Source organism: Hippoglossus stenolepis, chromosome 14, assembly GCF_022539355.2.
Source record: "Hippoglossus stenolepis isolate QCI-W04-F060 chromosome 14, HSTE1.2, whole genome shotgun sequence".
In the NCBI taxonomy this organism is placed as follows: domain Eukaryota; kingdom Metazoa; phylum Chordata; class Actinopteri; order Pleuronectiformes; family Pleuronectidae; genus Hippoglossus; species Hippoglossus stenolepis.
This window is the reverse complement of record NC_061496.1, coordinates 6526707-6550897: the sequence shown is the minus strand read 5'-3', so window position 1 is coordinate 6550897 and position 24191 is coordinate 6526707. Positions and strand designations below refer to the sequence as shown.

The 24191-nt window shown below is 41.9% G+C and overlaps 1 protein-coding gene across 19 annotated transcripts in view; it reads left to right on the top strand.

The window, feature by feature from the left end:
• dock7 (dedicator of cytokinesis 7) overlaps positions 1-24101 on the top strand; it is a 44684-nt gene extending 20583 nt beyond the window's left edge. The window contains exons 16-53 of one of the 19 annotated variants that reach the window (XM_035176438.2): positions 83-153; positions 1901-2039; positions 2216-2317; positions 2580-2666; positions 3463-3694; positions 4173-4337; positions 4549-4569; positions 5654-5823; positions 6913-7005; positions 8609-8698; positions 9805-9900; positions 9986-10126; positions 10416-10529; positions 10878-11045; positions 11405-11544; positions 11882-12051; positions 12304-12482; positions 12592-12774; positions 13194-13353; positions 13467-13563; positions 14062-14079; positions 15284-15380; positions 15476-15610; positions 15715-15867; positions 16396-16554; positions 16666-16766; positions 16890-17082; positions 17199-17342; positions 17458-17589; positions 18196-18210; positions 20492-20617; positions 20836-20925; positions 21063-21299; positions 21449-21592; positions 21704-21810; positions 22047-22214; positions 22344-22363; positions 23225-24101. In XM_035176438.2, the coding sequence (XP_035032329.1) occupies positions 83-153; positions 1901-2039; positions 2216-2317; positions 2580-2666; positions 3463-3694; positions 4173-4337; positions 4549-4569; positions 5654-5823; positions 6913-7005; positions 8609-8698; positions 9805-9900; positions 9986-10126; positions 10416-10529; positions 10878-11045; positions 11405-11544; positions 11882-12051; positions 12304-12482; positions 12592-12774; positions 13194-13353; positions 13467-13563; positions 14062-14079; positions 15284-15380; positions 15476-15610; positions 15715-15867; positions 16396-16554; positions 16666-16766; positions 16890-17082; positions 17199-17342; positions 17458-17589; positions 18196-18210; positions 20492-20617; positions 20836-20925; positions 21063-21299; positions 21449-21592; positions 21704-21810; positions 22047-22214; positions 22344-22359 (4653 nt within the window). In that variant the 3' untranslated portion in view covers positions 22360-22363; positions 23225-24101. Of the gene's footprint in view, positions 1-82; positions 154-1900; positions 2040-2215; positions 2318-2579; positions 2667-3462; positions 3695-4172; positions 4338-4548; positions 4570-5653; positions 5824-6912; positions 7006-8608; positions 8699-9804; positions 9901-9985; positions 10127-10415; positions 10530-10877; positions 11046-11404; positions 11545-11881; positions 12052-12303; positions 12483-12591; positions 12775-13193; positions 13354-13466; positions 13564-14061; positions 14080-15283; positions 15381-15475; positions 15611-15714; positions 15868-16395; positions 16555-16665; positions 16767-16889; positions 17083-17198; positions 17343-17457; positions 17590-18195; positions 18211-20482; positions 20618-20835; positions 20926-21062; positions 21300-21448; positions 21593-21703; positions 21811-22046; positions 22215-22343; positions 22364-23224 lie in introns of all 19 variants that reach the window. The other 18 variants (XM_035176436.2, XM_035176432.2, XM_035176440.2 and 15 more) reach the window with 18 other exon arrangements.
• The last annotated feature ends 90 nt before the right edge of the window (positions 24102-24191 follow it).

Here is a 24191-nt window from a genome sequence, read left to right as displayed (position 1 = left end):
TCTTCAGAAACAGTCATAATTCAATCATTCACTGGAGCTCAAGTGTCCCTGAACGTCAGTATGGTTTGTATTATCCTCCCAGGTGATATTTGGGAAGTCCAGTTGTGCAGATTTCGCGAAAGAGGCCTACACTGCTGTGGTGTACCATAACAGGTAGGTCATTGGTCTTTTGGCACATGGTGGTTTTATTACAGAGTTTCAGCAGGCATGGTGGCCTGGGGACTGCAGAGATGAAAGGATAAATAAGAAGCAAGTCTGCTAAATAAGTGTTAAATATGTCTTAAATAAAGGTCTTAAATACATTGAGGCTGGTCTTAATTATGTTAACGTTCATTTTTGGGCGGCCTGCATAGTTTGTAAGGTGTTCGTGTGTTGCAGTTGTTTCTGTACGATACATATATTAGCATTCTGAAATATAACAATCAAACAAGACTAACGTAGAACTTGTAACTGTCTACAAACATCCCAGTCAGAAGTGATCTCACTAGACTTGTCTGTTGGAAACACTTTGGATACCCACAGCCTCGGTCTGGAGCTTGTAAGATAATGAGGCGTTTTGAGGGTTATTCTCTCCTTGGCTACTTCACCTTATCTTTAATTATGTGGAAGTCTAATTCTGGGATTGCGGTATTCCATCACATCTGTCTTACTTGACATAGGTCTTAAATTTAATTCATTATGGTCTTAAAAGGGTCTTAAAAGTCTTCAATTTAACTTGTTTAAAACTTGTTGAGTGACCGGTCTGGAAAAGTAGGTGAAATTAGATTAATCCAAAGATCCCAAAATCTCCATATCAGAAACATACGTTTTTTTTTTCTCTCTTCTTACTCTTTTTAATGTCTACCATTATGTCGTTATCACAATATGATTTATTTAATGGCTTACCTTGGCAGTGCTGTGTTACCTGTAGATTTTGAAAAGCCGAAATGCTTTGTCTCGTATGGATAATCAGTAATTAAACTCACAGATGTTCCCTTTTAATTCACCTTTATTGTGCCGTCTTCTCTTATACCTCCACTGCCCTACATTTTGATGGCTTTCATTAAAGAAAGAGTTGAGTCAACCTTCTGGTTATGGTCATATGGTGTCCTTGAGTTTCCTTCGTCTGTACATAAGAGTTGAGGGGTCTCTTATATTTTATCACCACTATTAGGTGTTTTTTACGACACCCAGTGGTTTGTCATTTGACACCCAAGGGTCAAACATTCAAGGCCAAAGTTAATCAACCTGTGAATAATGTGCCACCGTGACTAGGTGGATCATGCATGAGGACCTCTGTCAGTTAACGGTCAATTACAGTCTATATTTTGCTCAGAAATGGCACAATATTTCTTTTATCAGGACCTTAAAGCTAAGTGAGAGAAAAGTGAATGACACGGGTCTCTTTCAACGGATTTGTTTTGTAAATCTGGAAAGCTTCCACCCTTTGTGCTTTTAGCTTTAATTCCCTGGGCCCTAATAAACCATTATCTTTTATACGCTGGTTAAGTTGTTTGTTTTTGAGGACTTTTCCCTTCTGAAATGTTTGTTCCCATGAGAAATAAGAACCTTTCTCTGACCTTTTTCAAACAGTTTTGGTCACTTACATCCTGGTGGGTTTGTTAATGGGCCTGCTGTTGTTGTCGTGGGTTTGTCTTTTGGCACTGACTCGCAGACAGAGTGTCCTCATGTAGATATATATATATATATATAGAAATCAGATGAATTGACTTCCTCAATGTACCCTTGCTCTTTCTTGAGACAAATATTCCCAAGTCATTGACGTAACCTGTCCACATGGCTTAATGAATCTATTTAGTGTGGTTGTCTCTCCCAATCTATCAATTTAATGAATAGCAAGCTGCTTGTCACACGTTTTTCAACATGGTCTTGAATATTTGTCACTGTTTGCCGTCACCAGATCACCTGACTTCCACGATGAGATCAAGATCAAGTTGCCAGCCTCCCTGTCGGACCACCACCACATTCTCTTCACCTTTTACCACGTCAGCTGCCAGCAGAAGCAGAACACACCTCTGGAGACCCCTGTGGGATACACGGTGGGTAACAGTCACTGGTGCAGCTACTGTCACTCGTACAATTTAGATTATTCAACAACATCTGAATTTCTATCTAAAGCCTTAAAAACACCATGATGAATTTAGTATATTCTATAAAAAAATGTTTTGTTGTCTATAATTGATTTTTCTTATTTTTGTTTCTTCCTGTCCTCTAGTGGATCCCCATGTTGCAGAGCGGGCGTCTGCGGACGGGACACTTCTGTCTTCCTGTGTCTCTGGAAAAACCACCACAATCCTACTCTGTTCTCTCCCCAGATGTAAGACACATTTTTTAAATGCACATATTTTTTCAAATGCATGAAATTAATAATTCAATCACAAATTTAATATCAATAAAAGGGCAGTTATGACCCAACATCATTTAAACTCATTAACTGTGTATTTTGGGGTGAGATGGGAAAACTAGAGCAGCCTTCAAACTGTATGATTATCAGTAGATTCAATGTCCAGCAATGCTCGATGAAAACTATAAATCTTGCCAGTGCTCCACAGTTTTAACTCAGTGTTATTGTTCTCTAGGTTCCTCTCCCGGGGATGAAGTGGGTGGATAACCATCGAGGAGTATTCAATGTGGAAGTGGTGTCTGTTTCAGGCTTACACACACAGGTAACTGGGCTGTATTCAGTGATTATGTGGATCTTGTCATCACCTCTCATCCCTCTTGCTCCCCCCCCCCTTCTTCCTTCTTGATACCATCTGTATATATTTGAGCCTGGGGGAATAGCTGCTGGAAAATAAGAAACATTAGATCCCCAAAATAAGCTGTTGTTAGGAATAAAGAAGAAAAGCTTCATAGTAATATATTATCAATTTCCTTACATTACACAGCACAAACATAACCATTTTATATTCCTGTTAAAGTTAAGAGAAACAACCACACAGTGCTTCCACATGTAGACAGGAATTCCCTTCCCAGCACCAGTTCATTACTGGGTGCGGCTCACCTCACCAGGTTCCTACTGAGGTCTACTCCATCTCTGTGTCGGCTGTGGTGTGGAGGGCAGGACTTTGGTCCACAGGAGCCTAACTGGGACTAATGTGCTCATAAATCACTGCCCCTGGCGTAGATTACACACGCTAGGTTCCTGTGCTCTTGTAGTAATGTTCGCTTTGCGGTTTCCACTCGCTGAGGCAACTTGCCGGCTCAGAGTTACAGACGAGTAGATCCAAGCCTACTTTTGTTTGTTGACTGCCTTCCTTCCCTTTTTATTCATCTTTCTCTAACTTAAACATGTGTTTCCCTATAAGCTCTAAGCTTCCCCCCTTTTCCTCTCTTGTGATCTTTCACCATCCCTCTTTTTCTATATCCCACTTCTGCATTGCATTTATTTTACCAACAGATTTTCCACTCTCTGTTCTCATTTGTTCTCCAATGCCTCTCGTTTTTTCTCTCCCACTCTAGGACCAGTACCTGGATAAGTTCTTTGCCTTGGTTCACGCCCTGGATGAGCACATGTTCCCAGTCAGAATAGGAGACATGCGCATCATGGAGAACAACCTGGAGGCCGAGCTCAAGTCCAGCATTGCGGCTCTAAACTCTTCCCAGCTGGAGCCGGTGGTTCGATTCCTTCACCTCCTACTCGACAAGTTGGTTTTGCTTGTAGTGCGGCCGCCGGTCATCGCTGGACAGATAGGTAAGCTACTGTATGACATAGAGTAAAAAGTCTTGAGCTTGGAGGTGTTGGTTTACATTGAAATTTCCCTTATGCTACACTAAGCCATGGATTACACATTAACATTAGCACAGAATTCCTATATTGAATTTGTCCTTTGTTTAAAACAATATTATAATGCAAAAAGTATAAATAAATACATGCAAAAGACATGGTCACTCTTGAAAAACACTTTTCCTGGTACAAAAAGCTAAATGACATAAAGATGATCATTAGTATTCCAGAAATGTTCACAAGTGCTTAGACATAGAAATGGTCTCATATTTATGCTAAGAAAACACTTTTTTTTAATGCTATTTATGTATGTGGGTCATCCTGTGCAACTCGCATGTTAACTTCATGTGTAACAACTCTGCTCTTTGTCCATGTCTGCATTTTTGTATGTCAATTTGCGTCTGTCTGAACCCTTGTGTGTATGTGTGTGGGCGTGTGTGCTTAGTGAATCTGGGCCAGGCATCCTTCGAGGTCATGGCATCCATAGTGAACCGGCTTCATAAGTACCTGGACAGCAGCCAGGACATGCATGGCCGCAACAGCCTGCTGTCCTCTTACATCCACTATGTCTTCCGCTTGCCGAGCACCGACCCCAACGCGCCATCGCCAGGTAATCAATATAATTGACCTCCTCACGATTTTCTATGATTTACATCTGTTCTTCTGTTTCCCCCACTAAGTTGACCTCATCCAATCACCAGCTCACCCTCACCGGGTGTCCGTGATCAAACCTACCTGCCATAATTTTTCTTTTCCTATTTCTTTTTTTATCTTTTCCTTTATTTCCCTCCCACATCCATTTTGTCTTCCACCCAACACAGACACCAACTCATCCTCAACAGGTAGATATGGTCCACTGCTGTACATTTTTCATCTATGTTCATTCCTTCTTCCTTTATAATTGAAGTTATGTTCATGCGTTTGACGGACACAATTTCCTGCACACCCTGTGTTAGCTCAAACTATCCAGTGGCAAGACATTCATTGTTTCACACAACTCCATATAACTAGATTATACTTAAATATGCTTTTTTTCAATAACATATTCATAAATAATTATGTTATTGAGAAACTAAACTTGTGGCTTCACCGAATGCAGAGTGAAGGGTTGGGTGCTATAGCAGCTTGTTAAAGGGGAATTCCAGTATTTCTCATCCTGGGCCCTATGTTTATATATGTGGGTGTGTAAAGGAAGGAGACTTATAAGAACTTTTGGAATCTGTCCATTAGATCGTTTCACCAATAAATGCCTTTTATTGGTTACTCTGGGTCTTTGCTTCGAGTTGGGCAACTTGGGTCGTTGCAGGAAGACGGCGGTGGAAACGAAAGTGTGATTGAGAGAAAGTTGCAGAGAAGAGTTTGGATTTTACTGAGAGAAACTATAATGGCTGAATCTTTTTGTGATGCGCATTAATGTCGATGAGGTATTTGACTTCGATGGCCGTCCCTATTCGTTAGAGATGAAGTTTACGAACGCAGAGCTCCTACAAATTGAAAAGCGAGGTGACAAGCAGAGGAGGAACAACTAGCTGCTGCAAAGTTACAAAGCATTTGAAACTCACGTTATGTTGCCAGACTCTTAGCAAACAGAATAACAATTTCAGCTTTTTTGGGGGGGAAAATCACTTTTAGTGGACGATTCATGGACTGTCACAGTTGCCCCATAAGATTTCATTGAAGCCGCTGCAGCAGTGTCAAGGCTGCATGTGGAGATGATCTACTGGACCAATTCCAAAAGTTTTTTTTAAGTATCAATCATTTACACACCCACATTTCACAGGACCCAGGTTGAAAAATACTGGAATCCCCCTTTAAGGGTGGGCTTTGAATATATATGATAGTATGAGCATTTTTGATTGCATGGTAGTAGTAATGTCGATCTCATCCCACTTGTCCCTTTTTTCCTTTCACTGTGTGTTGTCCCAGGCCCGGGAGGGTTGGGAGGTTCGGTTCACTACGCCACCATGGCCCGCTCGGCTGTTCGACCCGCCAGCCTCAACCTCAACCGCTCCCGCAGCCTTAGCAACAGCAACCCTGACATTTCCGGGACGCCCACCTCTCCTGACGACGAGGTCCGCTCCATCATTGGCAGCAAGGTAAGGTCATCACTCGGTGTCTGGTTATACTTGAGCCTGCAGCTTCTTTTATCTCAGGCCAGTCAATTTTCTGTTAGAGGATAAAAGAGGCACTCCACATTTTACATGATGTCTGAACGTGGACAGGAACAGCAGTTATAGATATTTATGTATTTTGGACACTTGTCCTTTTTGCACTCTGACTTTTTGCACAACACGTAGAGTTCAGATATCAGGGTTAAATATTTTAACAATCTAGCAGCTCTCATTGATTTGTGACGGATTTTTGACCGACCCTTGTAAGATGATTAAACTGGATCTATAGTTCCCATCAAGGCAGAGGCCTTCCATGTGCGCACTGACCTAGGGGCCCATTTTATCAACTTGTGAACTGTATAGCCAATGCGTAAACATAAGCCCTGGACATCTTATCTCTCTAACCGCTGTAACAGCAACCTGACACACACATACACGCGTGTACACACAATGCTCAGTGTGTGCAGGTTGTGAAAGGCACACAAGACATTTGGTTTACGGTCTCATCGGTAGAACAGATGCTCTGAGAAGATGCAGCGGCATATTGTTTAAAAAGTCATAGACCTTTTTAAAGACATTAATAACAGTGTACGTGTTCAGTTTCCTTTTTATTTGATGTTCTTGATCTGTTGTGATGCATTTCCTCTGCTATAATTTGTGATTTCTACCATTTTTGATTTAATGTAACCTTAGCAGTGACTGAATGATGTAATGTGGTCTCGCTGTACTTTTAACCGCGATGTGATGGATGCAGCCCCCTGTTTGATGAATGTGCCCTTTGCTGCTAATACTTAACTAAACCTTTCTTCTCTTGTCTCTGAGGGAGGGGGAGTTACTTCTAACACAGAGAGAGTAAGGGAGAGAGAGAACCTAAATGTGCTTTGCTCCTCTGTGCTGATGATTTGGACTGACAGCTAACCTTTTTTTTTGGGCCCTTTGCATCTTCCAGCAGTACTGACCTCAGAACCTTTGTAACGTGTCATTATGCCTTCCCTCCTCCTCCCTCCCCCGTGCTGCTCGCTTATTCCCTCGACCTCCTGCCTGCCCTGTGTCCTTTGACCTTGGCACCCCCAGGGCTTAGACCGCTCCAACTCGTGGGTGACCACCATGGGCTGTAAGAGTGCCCCCTGGGGATCCAGCCCTGGGTCCGCTCCAGAAACCATGCAGGTGGTTTAATGAATGCCCCGTCCTCCACTTTGCCTCACTACAAAAAAAATAACTCACCCTATTCACCTTGAAGGGATACTGGGATATTTAGAGTTTTGGTTAATTTGTACATTGATAAGAAAGTGATTGGAGCTTGGGAGAAATCTGTGGGGAGGAGGTCTTGTTTGTTTTAATCTGTTTCTTAACATATTGTCTTAATATTTCTCGTAGTTTCCCGTCACACGACTTTCCTCATTTTATTGCGAGTACTGAACCATTTACAAAATGGACAGTGCAGTGCTAGGACAAAAAAAGACCAAAACTTCAAAATATTTCAGTATTCTGGTCTAATATAAATCACAACTCTCCCATGATCCCACACATGGGAGTCACAGCCGCCTCCATGACCCACTACCTGACATGCTAGCGTCTCAGGCGTCATCCCACTTTACTCATCATCCCTGACACCTCTCTTTTTCTCATTACCTGCAGCAAAACACATATTTTGCAATGCCAGATTTGAATAGGAAAAATAATTTCTAGGACATTGTTGGCCTCCGTTTCTGCTTACCTGCTGTTCTGGGTTTACACTACTCAGTTGCTGCTAAAAACCTAAAACTAAGACAGTGTTTTTGTGAGTAAGTAAGTGGTGGAGAAAAAGGGTTGTGTTACAAATCATCTTCACCAGCAGAGAAGTAACTTTTCTGCATTCATTTTATTTCCTTCTCTCATTTTTTACTATTCACTCTCACTGCTTTAACCCCATAGTCCCCCCCCCTCTCACTTAGCATCCCTGCATGACGTCTAACTCTACATAGCATTCACTCTGTCACTGCAGCATGGTGTATCTGTGTGTGTGTGTGAATGTGAGGTCATTGTCTGCTTCACTTGTCATCGACATGACGTTATGTCCTCTTTTAAGTTGTCATGACATAAGCCTTTGTTACTTACTATCTTACACATGCAAGATTTTGAATTCCGAGGATTAAAGATAAAATTAATTCAGCATATTGAAATCATAAAATCCCCACTTTAAATTAAACATTCTTACATCGACAGCTCACATGATTTGAATTTTTCCTGCAATTGAACATTATGCTAGTTTTTTTTAACCAATATTATTACTTTTGATACTGTCGAATGTTTTTATGTTTCTGAAGTAATGTATTCAACTTGAGGGATGCAGAATGGCAAATGTTTAAGCAATGTTTGTTGCATCAAGAAAAATGAATCATTCTTATTTCCACATATGATCTCATGACTTTCTGCAGCAATTTTGCATCCCTCGTTTAGGAAATTCAAAACATACAGATGTGTTGTGCTGTTATAGATTATGGGTCTATGCACTTGAGTGTTATAACCCGGTCCTGTGTCTTGCTGTTTTTGTCTTCATGTGTGACAGGTATGCGTGCGTGTGTGTGTGTGTGTGTGTGTGTGTGTGTGTGTGTGTGTGTGTGTGTGTGTGTGTGTGTGTGTGTGTGTGTGGTGTGTGTGTGTGTGTGTGTGTGTGTGTGTGTGAGACCCAGCAGACACATTTCTCTGTGCTGAGGGAAAAAGGGGCAACCCTCACCTCGTTGCTCCTCCACTAACCTTGTTGTCACCGTTCCATTCATTCCACCCATAGGCCATGGAGCGCTGTGGCAATCGCATGTCTTCGCACACTGAGAGCACCAGTTTCTTGCAAACTTTAACAGGACGGTTGCCCACAAAAAAGGTAGAGCCACTCGCGCTGGGGGAGGAGCCAAACCCCGCCCACCTCTGTTTTCCGCCTCCTCACCTGTCTTGTCTGTGGATGTGAGCCTCTTGGTTGGTTGATGTTGTATTTGGTGGTCGTGGAGTCTTGTCGAATGCTGGATGTGATGTGACGCGAATGCTGGTTGTGGTCTCGGTCTGGCTAACGCTGACTGTGTGTTACAGGTAGTTGTATACACGCAGTCTGGGAAGTCTTCATTCATTAGCTCAGTCACTGATACATAGTACAAAGGATGCACACATGTGGCTATTGTTAGCTAGTTAGCTACTAGAAAACAATTTGTTAAGGAGTTTCCTCATATTAAGATCTGGCCTAGCATTAGCTAACTAGTTTTTTCACCTACATCTTTCAAATGCTTTTCATTGCCCTCTGCAGGGAATGAGGTTTGCTCAGTTGTTTCTGCTGTGCAATAGTAAGTAGAAATAACGTTTCTAGTAAATACATGCAGCACTTGCATCATATATAGATTTAAAATGTGGATATTGATTAATTATTGTCCACTTCCCGCATTTATTGTATCAACAAGATAAAGGAAGACTTCCCAGTGTGTTAGCCAGACTGTGTTTGATGCTGGTTTTGCACAACAATGCACACCGAGATAAATGTTATTGCCGAACACTTGAAAGGAATGAAGAAGAATGAATTCTTTCTCCATGCAAAAGACAGGAATTTCTATATACAATATATATATAATAGAAAATGTATTCACACAACTCAATTTGCATGGTGGTAAGTTTGATTTCTTTCTTCATTTCTGAGAGAAAAAAAGAGGTTTAAATGTTGTGATTATGTTTAGTAATTGTTAAGAAATATTTTGTTACCTGATTTGTAAAAACCTAACCTCACTTTGTCTTTAACCAAATTTTCAGTTTTGGGCGTGCAGTCCAATCCCCCATTTGTAAATACACATTTTGGAACCTTGTTTCAGTTTATACATGTAGACCCACCTGTAGTGATAGGTTTTCTAATGCCTCACACTCTTTCTATCTTTCTGGCCCCTTTGCTTCCTGTTTTCCTCTCCCTCTCTGTCCCTCTCAACCTCTTTTGTCTTCTCCCTCCCGTCTCAGCTCTTCCACGAGGAGCTGGCGCTCCAGTGGGTGGTGAGCAGCGGGAGCGTCCGGGAGGGCGCTCTACAGCAGGCCTGGTTCTTCTTTGAACTCATGGTAGGAAACAATCTCGTCACAGGAAATGTGATTTATGTGAAATACAATATCTCACGTTGTATCCCAATGAACACCTTGACCACAGGTGAAGAGCATCATCCACCACCTTTACTTCACCGAGCGCCTCGAGTCGCCCAGGAAGAACCGCTTTCCAGAACGCTTTATGGATGACATCACAGCCCTGGTCAGCACCATCGCCGGGGACGTTGTTTCTCGCTTCCAGAAGGTAACTAATGAGCCGATCAAATATCTATCAGAGGGTTCCCAATGGGGATGGAATCTGTGGGATGTTGTGGCACTATATAGACTAAGTGCATACAAGGGACATCAGGGGGTCTCTCAGTTTTGCAAATTAGTCCTTTCAAAGTATTATTAAAGAGAATACTGGCTTTGTGTGGCACAACATATTTGAAGCCAAGAGATGATCCATATTGTCCCATTTGTTTCTCATTGGTTTTATACAATCTACTTAAGAAGAAATCATCTTCATCTTCTCCAACTCTTTATTCATTCAGGACCTGGAGCTCGTGGAGAGACTAAACACAAGTCTGGCTTTCTTTCTCAATGACTTGCTCTCAGTGATGGACCGAGGCTTCGTCTTCACCCTCATCAGGGCATACTGGAAACAGGTACATTTCCTAATGTCTCTCATATATTTATTTTAATTGTTTTTATGATGCATAATAATGCACTTCTAGAAAACACCCAAGAGAAGAGAAAGTAGATGTGTACTGATGAACAGACGTGTGCAGAATATAATATACTGCTCCCCCCCAAAAAAACAAGATTTCAATTTAGTTCCTTTCAGTATAGGTATTTATTGAAAGCTGTTTAATGTTCATTCATGAGTTTTGTGTTCAATTTACGATTTTTAAGTCAAGCAATACACAGAACTAAGAATATATCGAAGACTAATGAGTGTTTGGATGCATTTTTCAGTTTTAAAATGATTCAGGTGGATTGTTCCTTCTCTCCAGGTGTCCACAAAGCTTTACACTCTGCAGAACCCCAACCTGGAGTCTTTGAGGCTGGATTTCTTGAGAATCGTCTGCAGCCATGAACACTATGTCACCCTCAATCTGCCCTGCAGCCTGCTGACACCGCCGGCCTCCCCTTCCCCCTCCGTGTCCTCAGCAACGTCACAGGTCAGACAGAGAGAAATGGAGAGAAGTCGTACATCATCATTGTTTTTCGCTAGTCTTGAACATTCTCTAAAGAAAGACAGAAAGAGGGCTAGTTTTAGTTGGAGTAAAAATATTCATGAAATAAAATGTTAAAGATATAGCATGTAGCAATTCTTCTTTAAAATATCTCAAAACAACTAAAACTATGTTATATATTTTGTTGATTTGTGCACTTACATTATCAAAAATCATTCTGGTCGCCTTCTATTTACATCAAGCTCTAACTATAACAAACGACAGAGGAAAAACCAAAGTTACAAACTGTACATTTAATGGCGTCCGTCTTGATTGTTGTCTGTAACTTCTCTTCTTCGTCACAGAGCTCTGGGTTCTCCACACATGTCCAGGACCAGAAGATAGCCAACATGTTCGAGCTGTCCGTCCCCTTCAGAGAGCAACACTATCTGGCTGGACTGGTGCTCTCTGAGCTGTCGGTGATACTGGACCCAGAGAATGAGGGGTTAGTATGATGTGGATTGAAACTTCACATAAGAGAAGTTCTGGTAGGAGCTTTAGGATCAGAATTACATTTAATCGATGGGTGTCATCGTGTCTGTATGTGTCGCCCCAATAAACTTTTTATTCTAGAGAAAGGAAAAGAGATTTTGTTTAGAGCCTCTGAATCTGTTGGAGAGAGATAAGCCTGTATGCATAGTGACTTGTAAATAAGTGCATGGGAGTGAGTTATGGTTATACAGCCGTATCTTAATGTGAACAGCTTCTCATGCTCCCTCTCACCCACTGTCCTTGTTTAATACAAACTAGACATTTCTCTTTTGTCCTTCACTTTTTTTCAGGATGTTTGGTCTACATAAGAAAGTGGTGAGTGTCGTCCATAACCTCCTGTCCAGCCACGACTCTGACCCCCGCTATGCAGATCCAGAGGTCAAGGCCCGGGTCGCCATGCTCTACCTGCCTCTGATCGGTATCATCATGGAAACGCTACCACAGCTCCACGACTTCACAGGTAGAGATTAGGAGCAAAGCTTTGAACATACAATCATTTAACAGAAGTTTTTTTTTTGTTTGGCTTCTTTATCTTCTTCTATAAGTTACATTGTGAGGTGTGTTGGTCCCACACAAATAGCTTTTGATGTCATGTTCATATATAATGAGAGCGGGACCTAGAAGTTTATTCCATTGTTCTTATATTTTGTCTCCAATGCTACTTATCTGGTCGGGTGTGTTATTCTTTTCCCTCCTTCTTTTTGGCCACTAGAGTCCCATAACCAGTGGGGTCGGCCAGGTTGTCCCCAGGGGGCAGCGGCGGGCAGCACTGGAGAGGAGGCCGAGGGAGAGGGCAACAGTATAATCAGCCAGACTGTTGCCATGGCGATAGCAGGCACTTCCACCCCATCACCAATTTCCCGACCAAGCAGCTTCTTGCTCAACTCGCAGGTAAATCACAGTTTGCGACGTGTTGTGTGTAAGATGGTGCAATACTGTATGTTTGTACATCTCAAACAAACTTTTGTATTAATTACCGACCCCTGCTTCGTCTCTCCAGGCGAGTCGTCAGCACGGAACCTTCTCGGCCGAATCAAGTCGCAGTCTGCTCATCTGTTTGCTGTGGGTGCTGAAGAACGCAGACGAGATGGTGTTGCAGAAGTGGTTCACAGACCTGTCGGTGTCTCAGCTCAACCGCCTGCTGGACCTTCTCTACCTCTGTGTCTCCTGCTTCGAATACAAGGTAACATCTATAGTGACACTCACTGATTATCTGAAAAGATGGACCTATCAAACTCTGTTGTTATCAAGGAAACAAGCAGTACAGAGTATTCCTCCCTATTTAGTGTAGTTTCTTCTTTTATATTCTAACAAATAGAGAATCCTTTGAGCTGTTATAATACTATACACTAGAGATGTTTAAATACCAATTCATACAAGCTCACTACTTTCTCTGCCATAATCAGTGTTAATCCTTTACTTAATTGTTATCCTTAGCTCTTTCTGCTTTGCTAGTCCTTTGGTGATTGCTTTGTAATTCTCGCACAGTTGCTCTCGTGCTTCTAACTTGCTTTGCTTGCTGAGTGCCGTGCTGCCAATAACTTCCTCGCTTTTCCCTGCATTTTCTGTCCGTTCATTCACCCTCCACCTTATGGATACAAGGCCCATGTTGTGTTCACCATGCAGGGGAAGAAGGCGTTCGAGCGAATGAACAGCCTGACCTTTAAAAAGTCCAAAGACATGAAGGCCAAGCTGGAAGAGGCCATACTGGGCAGCATCGGGGCCAGACAGGAGATGGTGCGGCGCAGCCGGGGACAGCTTGGTGAGAGGGCGCACGCCCCAGACATGCACATACAGATACAGAGTGAACCATGTATAAATAAAATTTAAATAAATAATAATAAAAAAACGAATAACCATTTCTCCATTATTTAGAGCGGAGTCCATCTGGCAGTGCGTTTGGAAGCCAGGAGAACCTTCGATGGAGGAAGGACATGACCCACTGGAGACAAAACAGCGAGAGGATGGACAAGTACGTTCTTTTTGACACTCTCCTCCCTGATTCTTATTTTATGTAACAGCTCAAGATACCACAAAGAAACCTGAGCTAAATAATTACTGAAGATGTGTTGTGTTTTTTTTTCCAATGAAAAAACACACATCCGATTTTGGGTGTGTAAACGTTTGTAAACGGCTCCACATTAATCCATTTTTAATTAATTAGAAGATGTGAAAATGATCCTTCATTAATCCTTTCAACTGAGTATCTCTGTCACATCCGTCTTGTAATATACATCATGTCATCACAGCCAATTCATTTTTATTTTCTATGTTTTGCTGGATTTACATAGGAACAGAGAATTTCCACATTTGACCATTAATTACAGATGTTTAAATCACAATTTTTAAGCTTTTTCTTTGTCAAATAATGACAAATTATTATCTTTTCTTTTCTTTTGTAAATTCAGCTCCAGCCTTTGTTTTCTGTTAATTTCCATTTGTTCTCTCGTGTCGCTGTGTGTTTATGTAGGAGTCACAGATCAGTCAGGTATTGTATGGTCCACATTTGCAGTGTGCTCCTTTTGAATCCCCCCCCCCCTGCTTAAGATCATGGTTTATAATGTATTTTCATGCATGTGGAAAGAAAGTTGAAATGGACAAAAAGTTGAAGTTTTTGAATTAGATTTCCTCCTGATGAACTTGGCTTTGAACAAGTTATAGAAACTATTTCCTTATTGTTGTTATTTTGACACTGATGCAGCCATGTTATAAATTAACTTCTTCTCCATTTTAACTCTCTTAAGTCTACACATGCATATAAATGCACCAACAGAAACCCCCCCGATCCTGGTTCTGACCCTTGAACCCCCCCCTCTCCCCTCTCGTCCCATCAGCCCCTCTGTCCTGGTAACCGTGTCTGTCTCAGGGTTGCTAGTGGTTGCAGTGGGTCTGTTTTTGCTTTTTTAACCAATGTGCTTCTTGTTTTTGGGGATTCTGACTCGTGTGTCTCTGTGGTTGCTGCTGGAGAAAAAAAACAAGACAATTCTAGCTGTAGCCATTGTTTGTCATTGATTATTTGTATAACATGAAAGGGAGATAGATTCCAACGATATCTCAAAACACAACATTTAACCCGAGTTGATGTACAATCAGCAGCTTAGCTAATCGCTGGCTTAAAATCCTAGACGGTATATAAAGATGGACGACATGACTGCTCCGCAAAAGTGAAGCCAAAGCATCTTGATCGCCACCTGGTGTCTGGCTGCAGCGTAGGTCATAAATCCTGCCTTCTCCATGTTAATGGATGGGAGACGGACCACACTAAGTACACGTCAAACAAATTTCTCTCCTGCTCCCACTCCACGATCGCTACTGTGCAGCAACACATGCACAAGATATTGGCGTTTGTATCCAGGGTATTGAGCTTCATTTCTGGACAGCAGGAGGACATGGAGAAGCATGGTTCATCTTTATATACATAATATAATACAAATAAATTATATTAATTATAAATCATCTCTGTGCTTGTGTTGTATGTAAACTGTATTAAAAAGGGGAGGACTGGCTGAGGTCCCTCTCAGCTCATATTGTTTTTCTTCTATTCAAATTCTTTTACACTGTTCATGATTATGAGCACTGGTTTGAATTTGGTGGGAGGAAACTGGTGCAACGTTCAAGGATAAATCATCAGCATCGCTACTTTGAGTTGGTAATGATTTAGTTTAACTTCGTCATCTGCTTCCTAATTGTAGGACCAGGGCAGAGTTGGAGCATGAAGCACTTATTGATGGAAACCTTGCAACAGAGGCCAACATAATTATTCTTGACACATTGGAGATCGTTGTGCAGGTATACAAAATACAAACATGCAAAAATGCTGATATCAGTGTTATAGTCTTGAGCATAAATTAACTCAGGCTGCATATGTGTCCCTCTTCCTCCAGACGGTATCAGTGACCGAGTCCAAGGAGAGCATCTTGGGTGGGGTGCTGAAGGTGCTGCTGCACAGCATGGCCTGCAACCAGAGCGCCCTCTACCTCCAGCACTGTTTTGCCACACAGAGGGCGCTGGTGTCTAAGGTCAGACCACTGGACTTTTATGTTGTGCTTTTATTTAATTTCATTGTGACAGTTTCTCACAGGACTCTTGCAAATGTGTGCATATTTCTCTCTGCTTTGCGTAGTTTCCTGAGCTGCTGTTCGAGGAGGAGACGGAGCAGTGCGCTGACCTGTGCCTGAGACTCCTGAGGAGCTGCAGCAGCAGCATCAGCACCATCAGGGCCCACGCCAGCGCCTCTCTCTACCTCCTCATGAGGCAAAACTTTGAAATAGGCAACGTGAGTACAAAAGTAAACATTTACAACCAATGTGGTTTAACTTTCATAGCACTACTAATGTGTATCTGTGGAGGTCGTCAAGCACCAGAGACTCTATGTAACATTCTTCCAGAAATAACCTCCTCTGCACAAGTACATTCAGAGGAACAGAGCGTTCAGATTGATCTGATCACTTAAAACACTGCTATTAAAATCAAATCAGCTCATATCAATAACAAACTTATTGTAAGTTGGCCACTTCTCAGCTATTGAGAAGTGTCTTGTATCAAGTTATTTCTATTTTCATTCACTTTCCATCAACAAATTTAGTACAAACCCAAAACGCTGCAATCATTCACTCAATTTAGGCCCAATTACGTGTGCATGCATCATTTCCTTTGTTCTAGTACAGCCAGACTTTACACACACACCTAAAGAAAGGAGGTTATAAGGGAGAAGGGCCGTCTGCTCTGCACAGAGCTTCGTTAGTCGGTCTTGACAAAATATCATTTGTTCAATCCTTGCTTGTCTCTCTGGTCCCTTTTTCAGAATTTTGCGAGAGTAAAGATGCAGGTGACCATGTCTCTTTCCTCGCTCGTGGGAACCTCTCAGAATTTCAATGAGGAGTTCCTGCGTCGCTCTCTAAAGACCATCCTCACATACGCAGAGGAGGACCTGGAGCTGAGGGAGACCACGTTCCCAGACCAGGTACTGCTGCTTCCCTCGAGCTGTTTGTTCAACATCTATCAGATTGTGAGATAAACTCTGGGCTGTTTCATGACTCAATGTCTCTCATTCTTATTTGTATTATTTCTTCAGGTCCAGGACCTTGTGTTTAACCTGCACATGATCCTCTCTGACACAGTGAAGATGAAGGAGCACCAGGAAGATCCTGAGATGCTGATAGATCTCATGTACAGGTACAGAATACATTTGCACTCAAACAACTGCCCTTTTTGATACTTACAACATGTGTCTGCACTATGATCATGGTTATTTTGTTATTTGTGCACCTTTAAGTCTGTCTGTGTCTTTGAATCCAGGATTGCGAAGGGTTACCAGACCTCTCCAGACTTGAGACTGACATGGCTCCAGAACATGGCTGGAAAACACTCCGAGAGGAATAACCACGCCGAGGCTGCCCAGTGTCTTGTGCACAGCGCTGCTCTGGTTGCAGAATACCTGAGCATGCTGGAGGACCGCAAGTATCTGCCTGTGGGCTGCGTCACCTTCCAGGTGAGGCCAGTTCTAGTTATAAAGTTTGTATATAAGCCTATCCCCTGAAAGAATCTACATAACTACTTGGTCCAAGAAATGTTTTGCTCAGGTGTTTGTTTGTATTGGCATCACAGAACATTTCCTCCAACGTGCTGGAGGAATCCGCAGTCTCTGATGACGTGGTGTCACCGGATGAAGAGGGCATTTGCTCAGGAAAGTACTTCACTGAGATCGGTCTGGTAGGACTCCTGGAGCAGGCAGCCGCCTCCTTCTCCATGGTAAGAAGTGGAGGTGGAGTAGAATGCTTCTTTAGACGGATGGATGCTGAGATGGAGTTTCTTCTCTTTTTTATTTTGATAAAATTACTAACATGTCTCTTGCTCTTGTTTCCAGGCTGGCATGTACGAGGCAGTAAACGAAGTATACAAGGTACTGATCCCCGTCCACGAAGCCAACAGGGATGCAAAAAAGCTGTCGACCATTCATGGTAAACTACAGGAAGCCTTTGGGAAAATAGTTCACCAGGTAAACACACACACACACAGTGTATATCTCCGCTTTCACAGTAGGTTCCCGTAGCTTTATTTGTAAAGTTGCTGCTGGATTTTTACAAGAGCCAAATGAGAAAAGTATTTTTTATGTCAGTGTGACCCAGATCTGATGCTTTATTTATTCCTATGAAAAGATCGCCCTTTCTGCATGGGCTCATTATGGTCATTTTGATTCTATTGTATTTATATATGTATTCATATACTTTGCATGCTGTATTTATAGCTGTGAAGTATGAAACTAAGGATGCATGAGGTGGGGAAGAGACTCCTGTTGGGTTCTTTTGGGCAAGTTGTGTGACTCGTATTGACAAATGTCAAGTGAGCTGGGTTACAGTCGTCTGGTGATCAGACCAACGGCTCTCAAACAACACCTGTAAAAGAAAAAAAATGTATAAAAGTACCTTTTGATATCTTGAGGTCAGTTGCTCTGTTCTCCAGCTCGACAGCCTGGATTTACCTCATTGAAGATCCCATTGTCCTTGCCGTAACATTGTGTGTCGTGCCACACGGGAAGTGTGTGTGCGAGTGGGGGTGTTTGTGTGTCTTTGTTCACATGTCCTGTATTCTCTTTGTCACACAGAGTACTGGCTGGGAGGTAGGTGGCTTATCGGTTCCTGCTTGGCCCTGCTCACGTTTTGTTTTGTTTTTGTACTTGCATTTTTTTATTCACACTCATCTTTTTATTTGCCAGCAGTGGGCATTCTGTTACTCTCTTCGCTTTGTTACATACATCCACTCCATTAACACCTGCAGACAATGTCATGTGTCTGCCCCGCCACTGGGGGCACTTGCTGTGCCAGCAGCAAGACCTGTTTTCCTCTCACCTTCCTCCTCTGAGCAAGAGGAGCTTGTTTTTTCTACGTGACAGTGTTGTCAGGCTGTGCATGGGAGCCACAGTGTGTGACACTAATGACAAAAGTCTCAGTGAATGCATCACTCGCACAATCCGCACCTTTTTCCCCATCTGCATCTCCTGTCTGTCTGTTGGTGTGTCATTGACTGGCACTGCCGACTGTCACACCTCATCTCATCTCCTCCTCAACCACAGGGCTCGATTTCAGTGCACTGTTTCTATCTGTCAGCCTCCCTGCTCCTGGCAGGGATCATTCTTTTCCACATACACAATTGAATAAGCCTTTCAAAACACAAGGTGTAAACTTGCATTGGGTCGAAGCTACAATCTAAATTCCAGAGGCAATGATATTTTTTCCCCAAGAGGGTTCATCTCAAGATTTCTTGATTTATCCCTTTTGATTTTGATTAGTTTGTATTCTTGCACCTTTCTTTTTAATAGCTCAAACTAAATCGACCCCTGGTTTATTTTTCATCCATTCTGTTCTTTTGTTAACAGTATTAACACCAGAGTTTCGTGTTTTGTTGCATGAATTGGAAAGAACGCCTCCTTGTTTCTTTTTGCGAATGCACTGCAGGTGCATGGTGTGTTTCTGACGGTTGTGGATCTTTATTGTCTCACTTGTCTTTTCTCTTGTAACTGCCTGCCTTTGCATGGTCCAGATCCCGCACAATCAGTTCATGTTCTTTTTCTAAAATCAATAGATATACATTTGCTGTTGTGTGTTAGTTTGTGTTGTTTTTTAAATTCTCCGGAGGAACCAAATCCTGATTAAAATTTGTTCTGTTTTCTCCTTTTTGATTTCCCCGGTTGCCGACCCTTCCTTCCCACTTAACTTAATTGTGTCTTGTGGTAAGTTCCTTAGTTTTCAGGGCTTCTTAAATTACTGCTTAAATTTCTTTTGAAATCAGCACGTGAGGTGGTTTTTCTTTATTTGGGAAGGTTTGCCCTAAACCTTGTCGGAGGGTTTCATTATCTTTCACAAGAAATTGTCCTCAGCTTGCCCATGTCTCCTGCTACACAGCCACACACACACACACACACACACATTTTTTACAGTTGTTAACGGCTCTGTCAGTAATTTATAAAAAAAATAAATGTATTTAATCTGTGTCGAGTGCATATGTGAATGACAAACTCTGAAGGAATTCTGAACCCAATTGTGCAGAGTTCACATCTGAGAACAGCCTATTTGACGGGTAGTTTCCCATCAGTGAATGTCAGATTTTCCTAATCACAGAGTAGTTTAGGCTTCAGCTTGGAGGTGAATTAATTTTTGTTCGGCAGAGACTCTTCTATCAAGCTGCTTTCAGACATGCACTAAACTCCAGAGATTCTCCGCACTTCTTCCGGTGTCTCCATGTGTGAAGGCCAATGTCGGAGTTAGAGCCTCCGGATTATTAAGGATTTGCCGCTGTTGTGAACGCGTCTGTGCAGAGAACCTTCCGCTACAGATTGAATAACGTGCCCATATACACGTATTTGCTTTACTTATTTGAGCCAATCAGATATTCTGCTCTCAAAGGAGTGATTTTAAATAGGCTGTTATTTCCTGTTGATCGTTGGATCTCTCTGTCGGATGTCTTGAGGTGACACACTGCACCTGTCTGTCTTTCATCTGCTCTACAGTTACAGAAGAGAAATATCAGCCTTGTAAAAAAGTGCCACTTTTGCAGTGGATGTAAATATGTGGAGTCGGTTACTTCCTGTGGGACATTGACTCGTGTGTATGGATGGAAATCTGAAGTTTGTTGAGCTCCTTGTGGCTGTTTGCAGATTACGACACTTGCTGCTGCTCCTGATATTTGTCTGAATGAACTGCAGCTGTTTCTCTCTTCCTTTACGTCTGTGTATGATACAGACGCTGAACTAAAGTTTATGGTTTTATGGTTTTTCACTGTGTCTGATTTGAACGATGACTTTTTATTTTGACTTCTTTGTCGTCTTGATTTTTAAAAAACTGATGTAATGGACATTAATTCCAGCACTAATATTAATTTCCCTCTGCTCGCAGACTGGGAAGAGGATGTTTGGTACGTACTTCAGAGTCGGAATTTACGGTTCAAAATTCGGCGACTTGGACGAGCAGGAGTTTGTGTACAAAGAGCCGGCCATCACGAAGCTGGCCGAGATCTCTCACAGGCTCGAGGTAAATACCTGGAAATGACATCATAACATCATAAATGCGGCGGTAAAAGCTGTTATTTGTAAGTTATATGATGTCCCAATAATATTTACTAAGACCCCAAATCCATGTTTTGATGCCACAATTTTAATTCAAACACTTTTCTATAATCTTTACCTGTTGGATATGTGTGTTGTTAGTCTTATATTAAAACGAGGCCCTTGTGCTTCATTTCCTCTCAGGGTTTCTATGGGGAGCGATTTGGAGAGGAGCAGGTAGAAGTCATTAAAGACTCCAACCCGGTGGACAAGTGCAAGCTGGATCCAAACAAGGTCGGTGTCGACCGGTGTGGCTGCTCATAGTGATTTCAAATGAGCACAAACGAAACAAGTTGTTAGACCTACTACAAAGAATAGAAAGTTTATTTTAAATGGACTTTTAACTTCTCAAACCATCTTTCCTCCTGCAGGCCTTTATCCAGATCACATATGTGGAGCCGTACTTCGACACGTACGAGATGAAGGACCGCATCACCTACTTTGACAAGAACTACAACCTGCGGCGTTTTGTGTACTGCACGCCTTTCACCCTGGACGGGCGGGCGCACGGCGATCTGCACGAACAGTACAAACGCAAGACCATCCTCACCACCTCCCACGCCTTCCCTTACATCAAGACACGGATCAACATCATCCACAAAGAGGAGGCAAGTGAAGGTTTATCAGCTAGATCTCAGAAACACTGTCTTTATTTTGTTTCTTTACAGTTAGCATAAAAACATGACTCATGTGAAAGTGGGGGGGTGAAGTGAGGCAGTAGCTCGTCCAAATCTTGTTGTGAACTGTCACTTTTCAGGTTATCTCCACACCCATCGAGGTGGCGATAGAGGACATGCAGAAGAAGACTCAGGAGCTGGCCTTCGCCACCCACCAGGACCCTTCTGATGCCAAGATGCTGCAGATGGTCCTGCAGGGATCCGTTGGTACAACGGTCAACCAGGTAAAGTCTCAAGATGCCAGTTTTGTCTGACAAGACAAATAGTCCTGAATTCCAAAAGTGACAAATGCTGTTCTGTAGGTGACTGATCAGATGTTTTTGTTTTAACCTCAGGGTCCTTTGGAGGTGGCTCAGGTTTTCCTGTCAGAAATCCCCAGTGACCCCAAACTGTACAGACACCACAATAAGCTTCGGCTCTGCTTCAAAGACTTCACCAAGAGGTACTGTGGATGTGTCATGATATAACTGTTCACTGCGTCTTGTAGAGAAACACAGTTTTTATCTCAACTGTTGTTTATCCTACTGTCTCGTTTGAGAAGTGATTCAACAGTTGGCTGAAAAATTAATAAATGTATTTAAACTTAACTACCTTTAGATGAAACCTTTAATGTGAGCAAACAAAGTGTACATGAGAATCTACGATGCCGAGGTATTTGATGGTTCTTCTTTTCCAAAGGTGTGAAGACGCCCTGCGTAAAAACAAGAGCCTGATTGGTCCGGACCAGAAGGAGTACCAGAGGGAGCTGGAGAGGAACTACCACCGGCTGAAGGAGGCGCTGCAGCCGCTCATCAACAGAAAGATCCCTCAGCTTTATAAACCTGTACTGCAGGTCAACTCGCACAGGTACGACTGAACGTGACCGAACTTTGTCTGTGTGTGTGTGTGTGTGTGTGTCTGTGTGAGTGTGTAGATAATATGCTTTGTATGTTGCATTAAACCCACCTTTGCTTTTGCTTTTGTAAAATCATGCAGCAAACGGACAGCTTGACCAGGTAGTTTGACACATTTCGAGATGTTAATGTTTCATTTCTATCATTCATACGCTTTTATTGTTTTTATTGAATTTCTCGGATACCAGGAAACTGTTCGAGACGCATTTAAAAAAAGAAAATTAAATCAGCGGATGTATACTTCGGTTGTCGTCTGAAGAGGAATTAGCCTCTGGGAGCAACAGCCAATATGTGGGGGGGTTCCGGTGTAGAACCCTTCACTTTATAGACGGGGCAGTGGAGATGGTCAGCAAGGAAAAGACAAGCCCACATCCTCCTGTCACTGTAGTTACCACCAACCGCCACACGGGGGCGCACATATAACACAGATGAAGGGAGCCTTGCAAAGACAAAAGAAGGATGTTGAACTCTTTCCTATAGAAATACAAAAATATATATATATACTTAGGAATCTATATTAACTCTCGTCTACAGATTCTGTATTTTCACTTGCAGAAGTTGATTATACAGATCACTGCACAACCTCTAACCTCTTATGTTACTAGATTCTAATTCACTAGATCTGGACTTTTTATTTGAATCTGCACCAAATTTCACACACTCATAGAAATCAGTTCCCAAAATATGGAAATCAAGATCCATGAGTTATTCTCTGAGAATCATAAAAATGTTTCAAAACAAAACAAAAAACACAACGATTTCTGCGTAATCCTGCTGAAAAACAAACAAACTAATTGACGGGGGGTGAAAACATAAGAATTCAGTAAAAAGTGAATTCTTCAGATGTTTTTTTGTTATTTGGTGAAAACACCAGACTTGAGACTCGAGACTTCAGAGTTGAAAATCCGATCTTTCTTGCTGTGTAACTAAAAAACCTTGTGTCTGTATTTTTTCTGTCCGCAGAGATTCCTTCAGCAGAATGAGTCTTCGTAGGCTTGACATCTGAAGATGAAGAGAACACACACAGACACACACACACTAACACACACTAACACACACACACACACACAAACAGAAATTGCAATATTAATTTATTCTCGAGTGTAAATAGGAGTGTCTCTTCAAAGTTGGTTGGTGTTTCTGAGACGGAGCTGAGCGGCTGAAGGTGCTGCAGCTCGGTACGTCATTCCAGTGTCTTAATTTGTTTACAGAGAAACTGTTACACAATCAGAGGGACGGGACGAGTGGTTCTTAACGATTAAAGGGATACCTTGGCATTTAGACTTTTCTGTGCAGACCATTTGTGACAGTGGGGAACAAACGTTTATATTTTCCCGTACGCTACCTTAAGAAAAAAGCTAATAATGTGAGCCTTCACTCTTGAAACAGAATCTGCTGACGTTAATCGAACAAAACCACAGAATAGAAAAAGAATGAGATCCCATTATTGGTCAAAGTGCCAAAAAAAACATCCTTTTATTTCCCGCCAAATTTTAACAAGTGACTGTAGATATGGTACGATTTTAAAAGTCAAGGTGTCTTTTTAATGATGTGTCAAAAAAATAATCTGTATTCAATTTCATGTGTGCACTTTTTTATTACGGTGTAGCGATGCATTTTACAACTTGAAAGTTTATGTAATTCAAAACGAGGGGGGGAGGAAAAATAAATGAAAACATGCAAAAAATTCTACTATTATTTATCATGATGCTTTATTATCATTTTTAGTTGAAAGCGACAATGTATTAAAGTTAGGTACTTTAAACATCCCTGTATAATTTGATGTAGTTTTGTTTTTGTTTATTTTAAATATTTTACTAAATAAATATTTTAATGTTCAGTTTGTCGTGCTGCGTCCTTTAATTTGTGTTCCTGTTTATGTAGGATTGAAGTTTAATGTTGGGGACAAATCAATGTCCCCAACATTTTC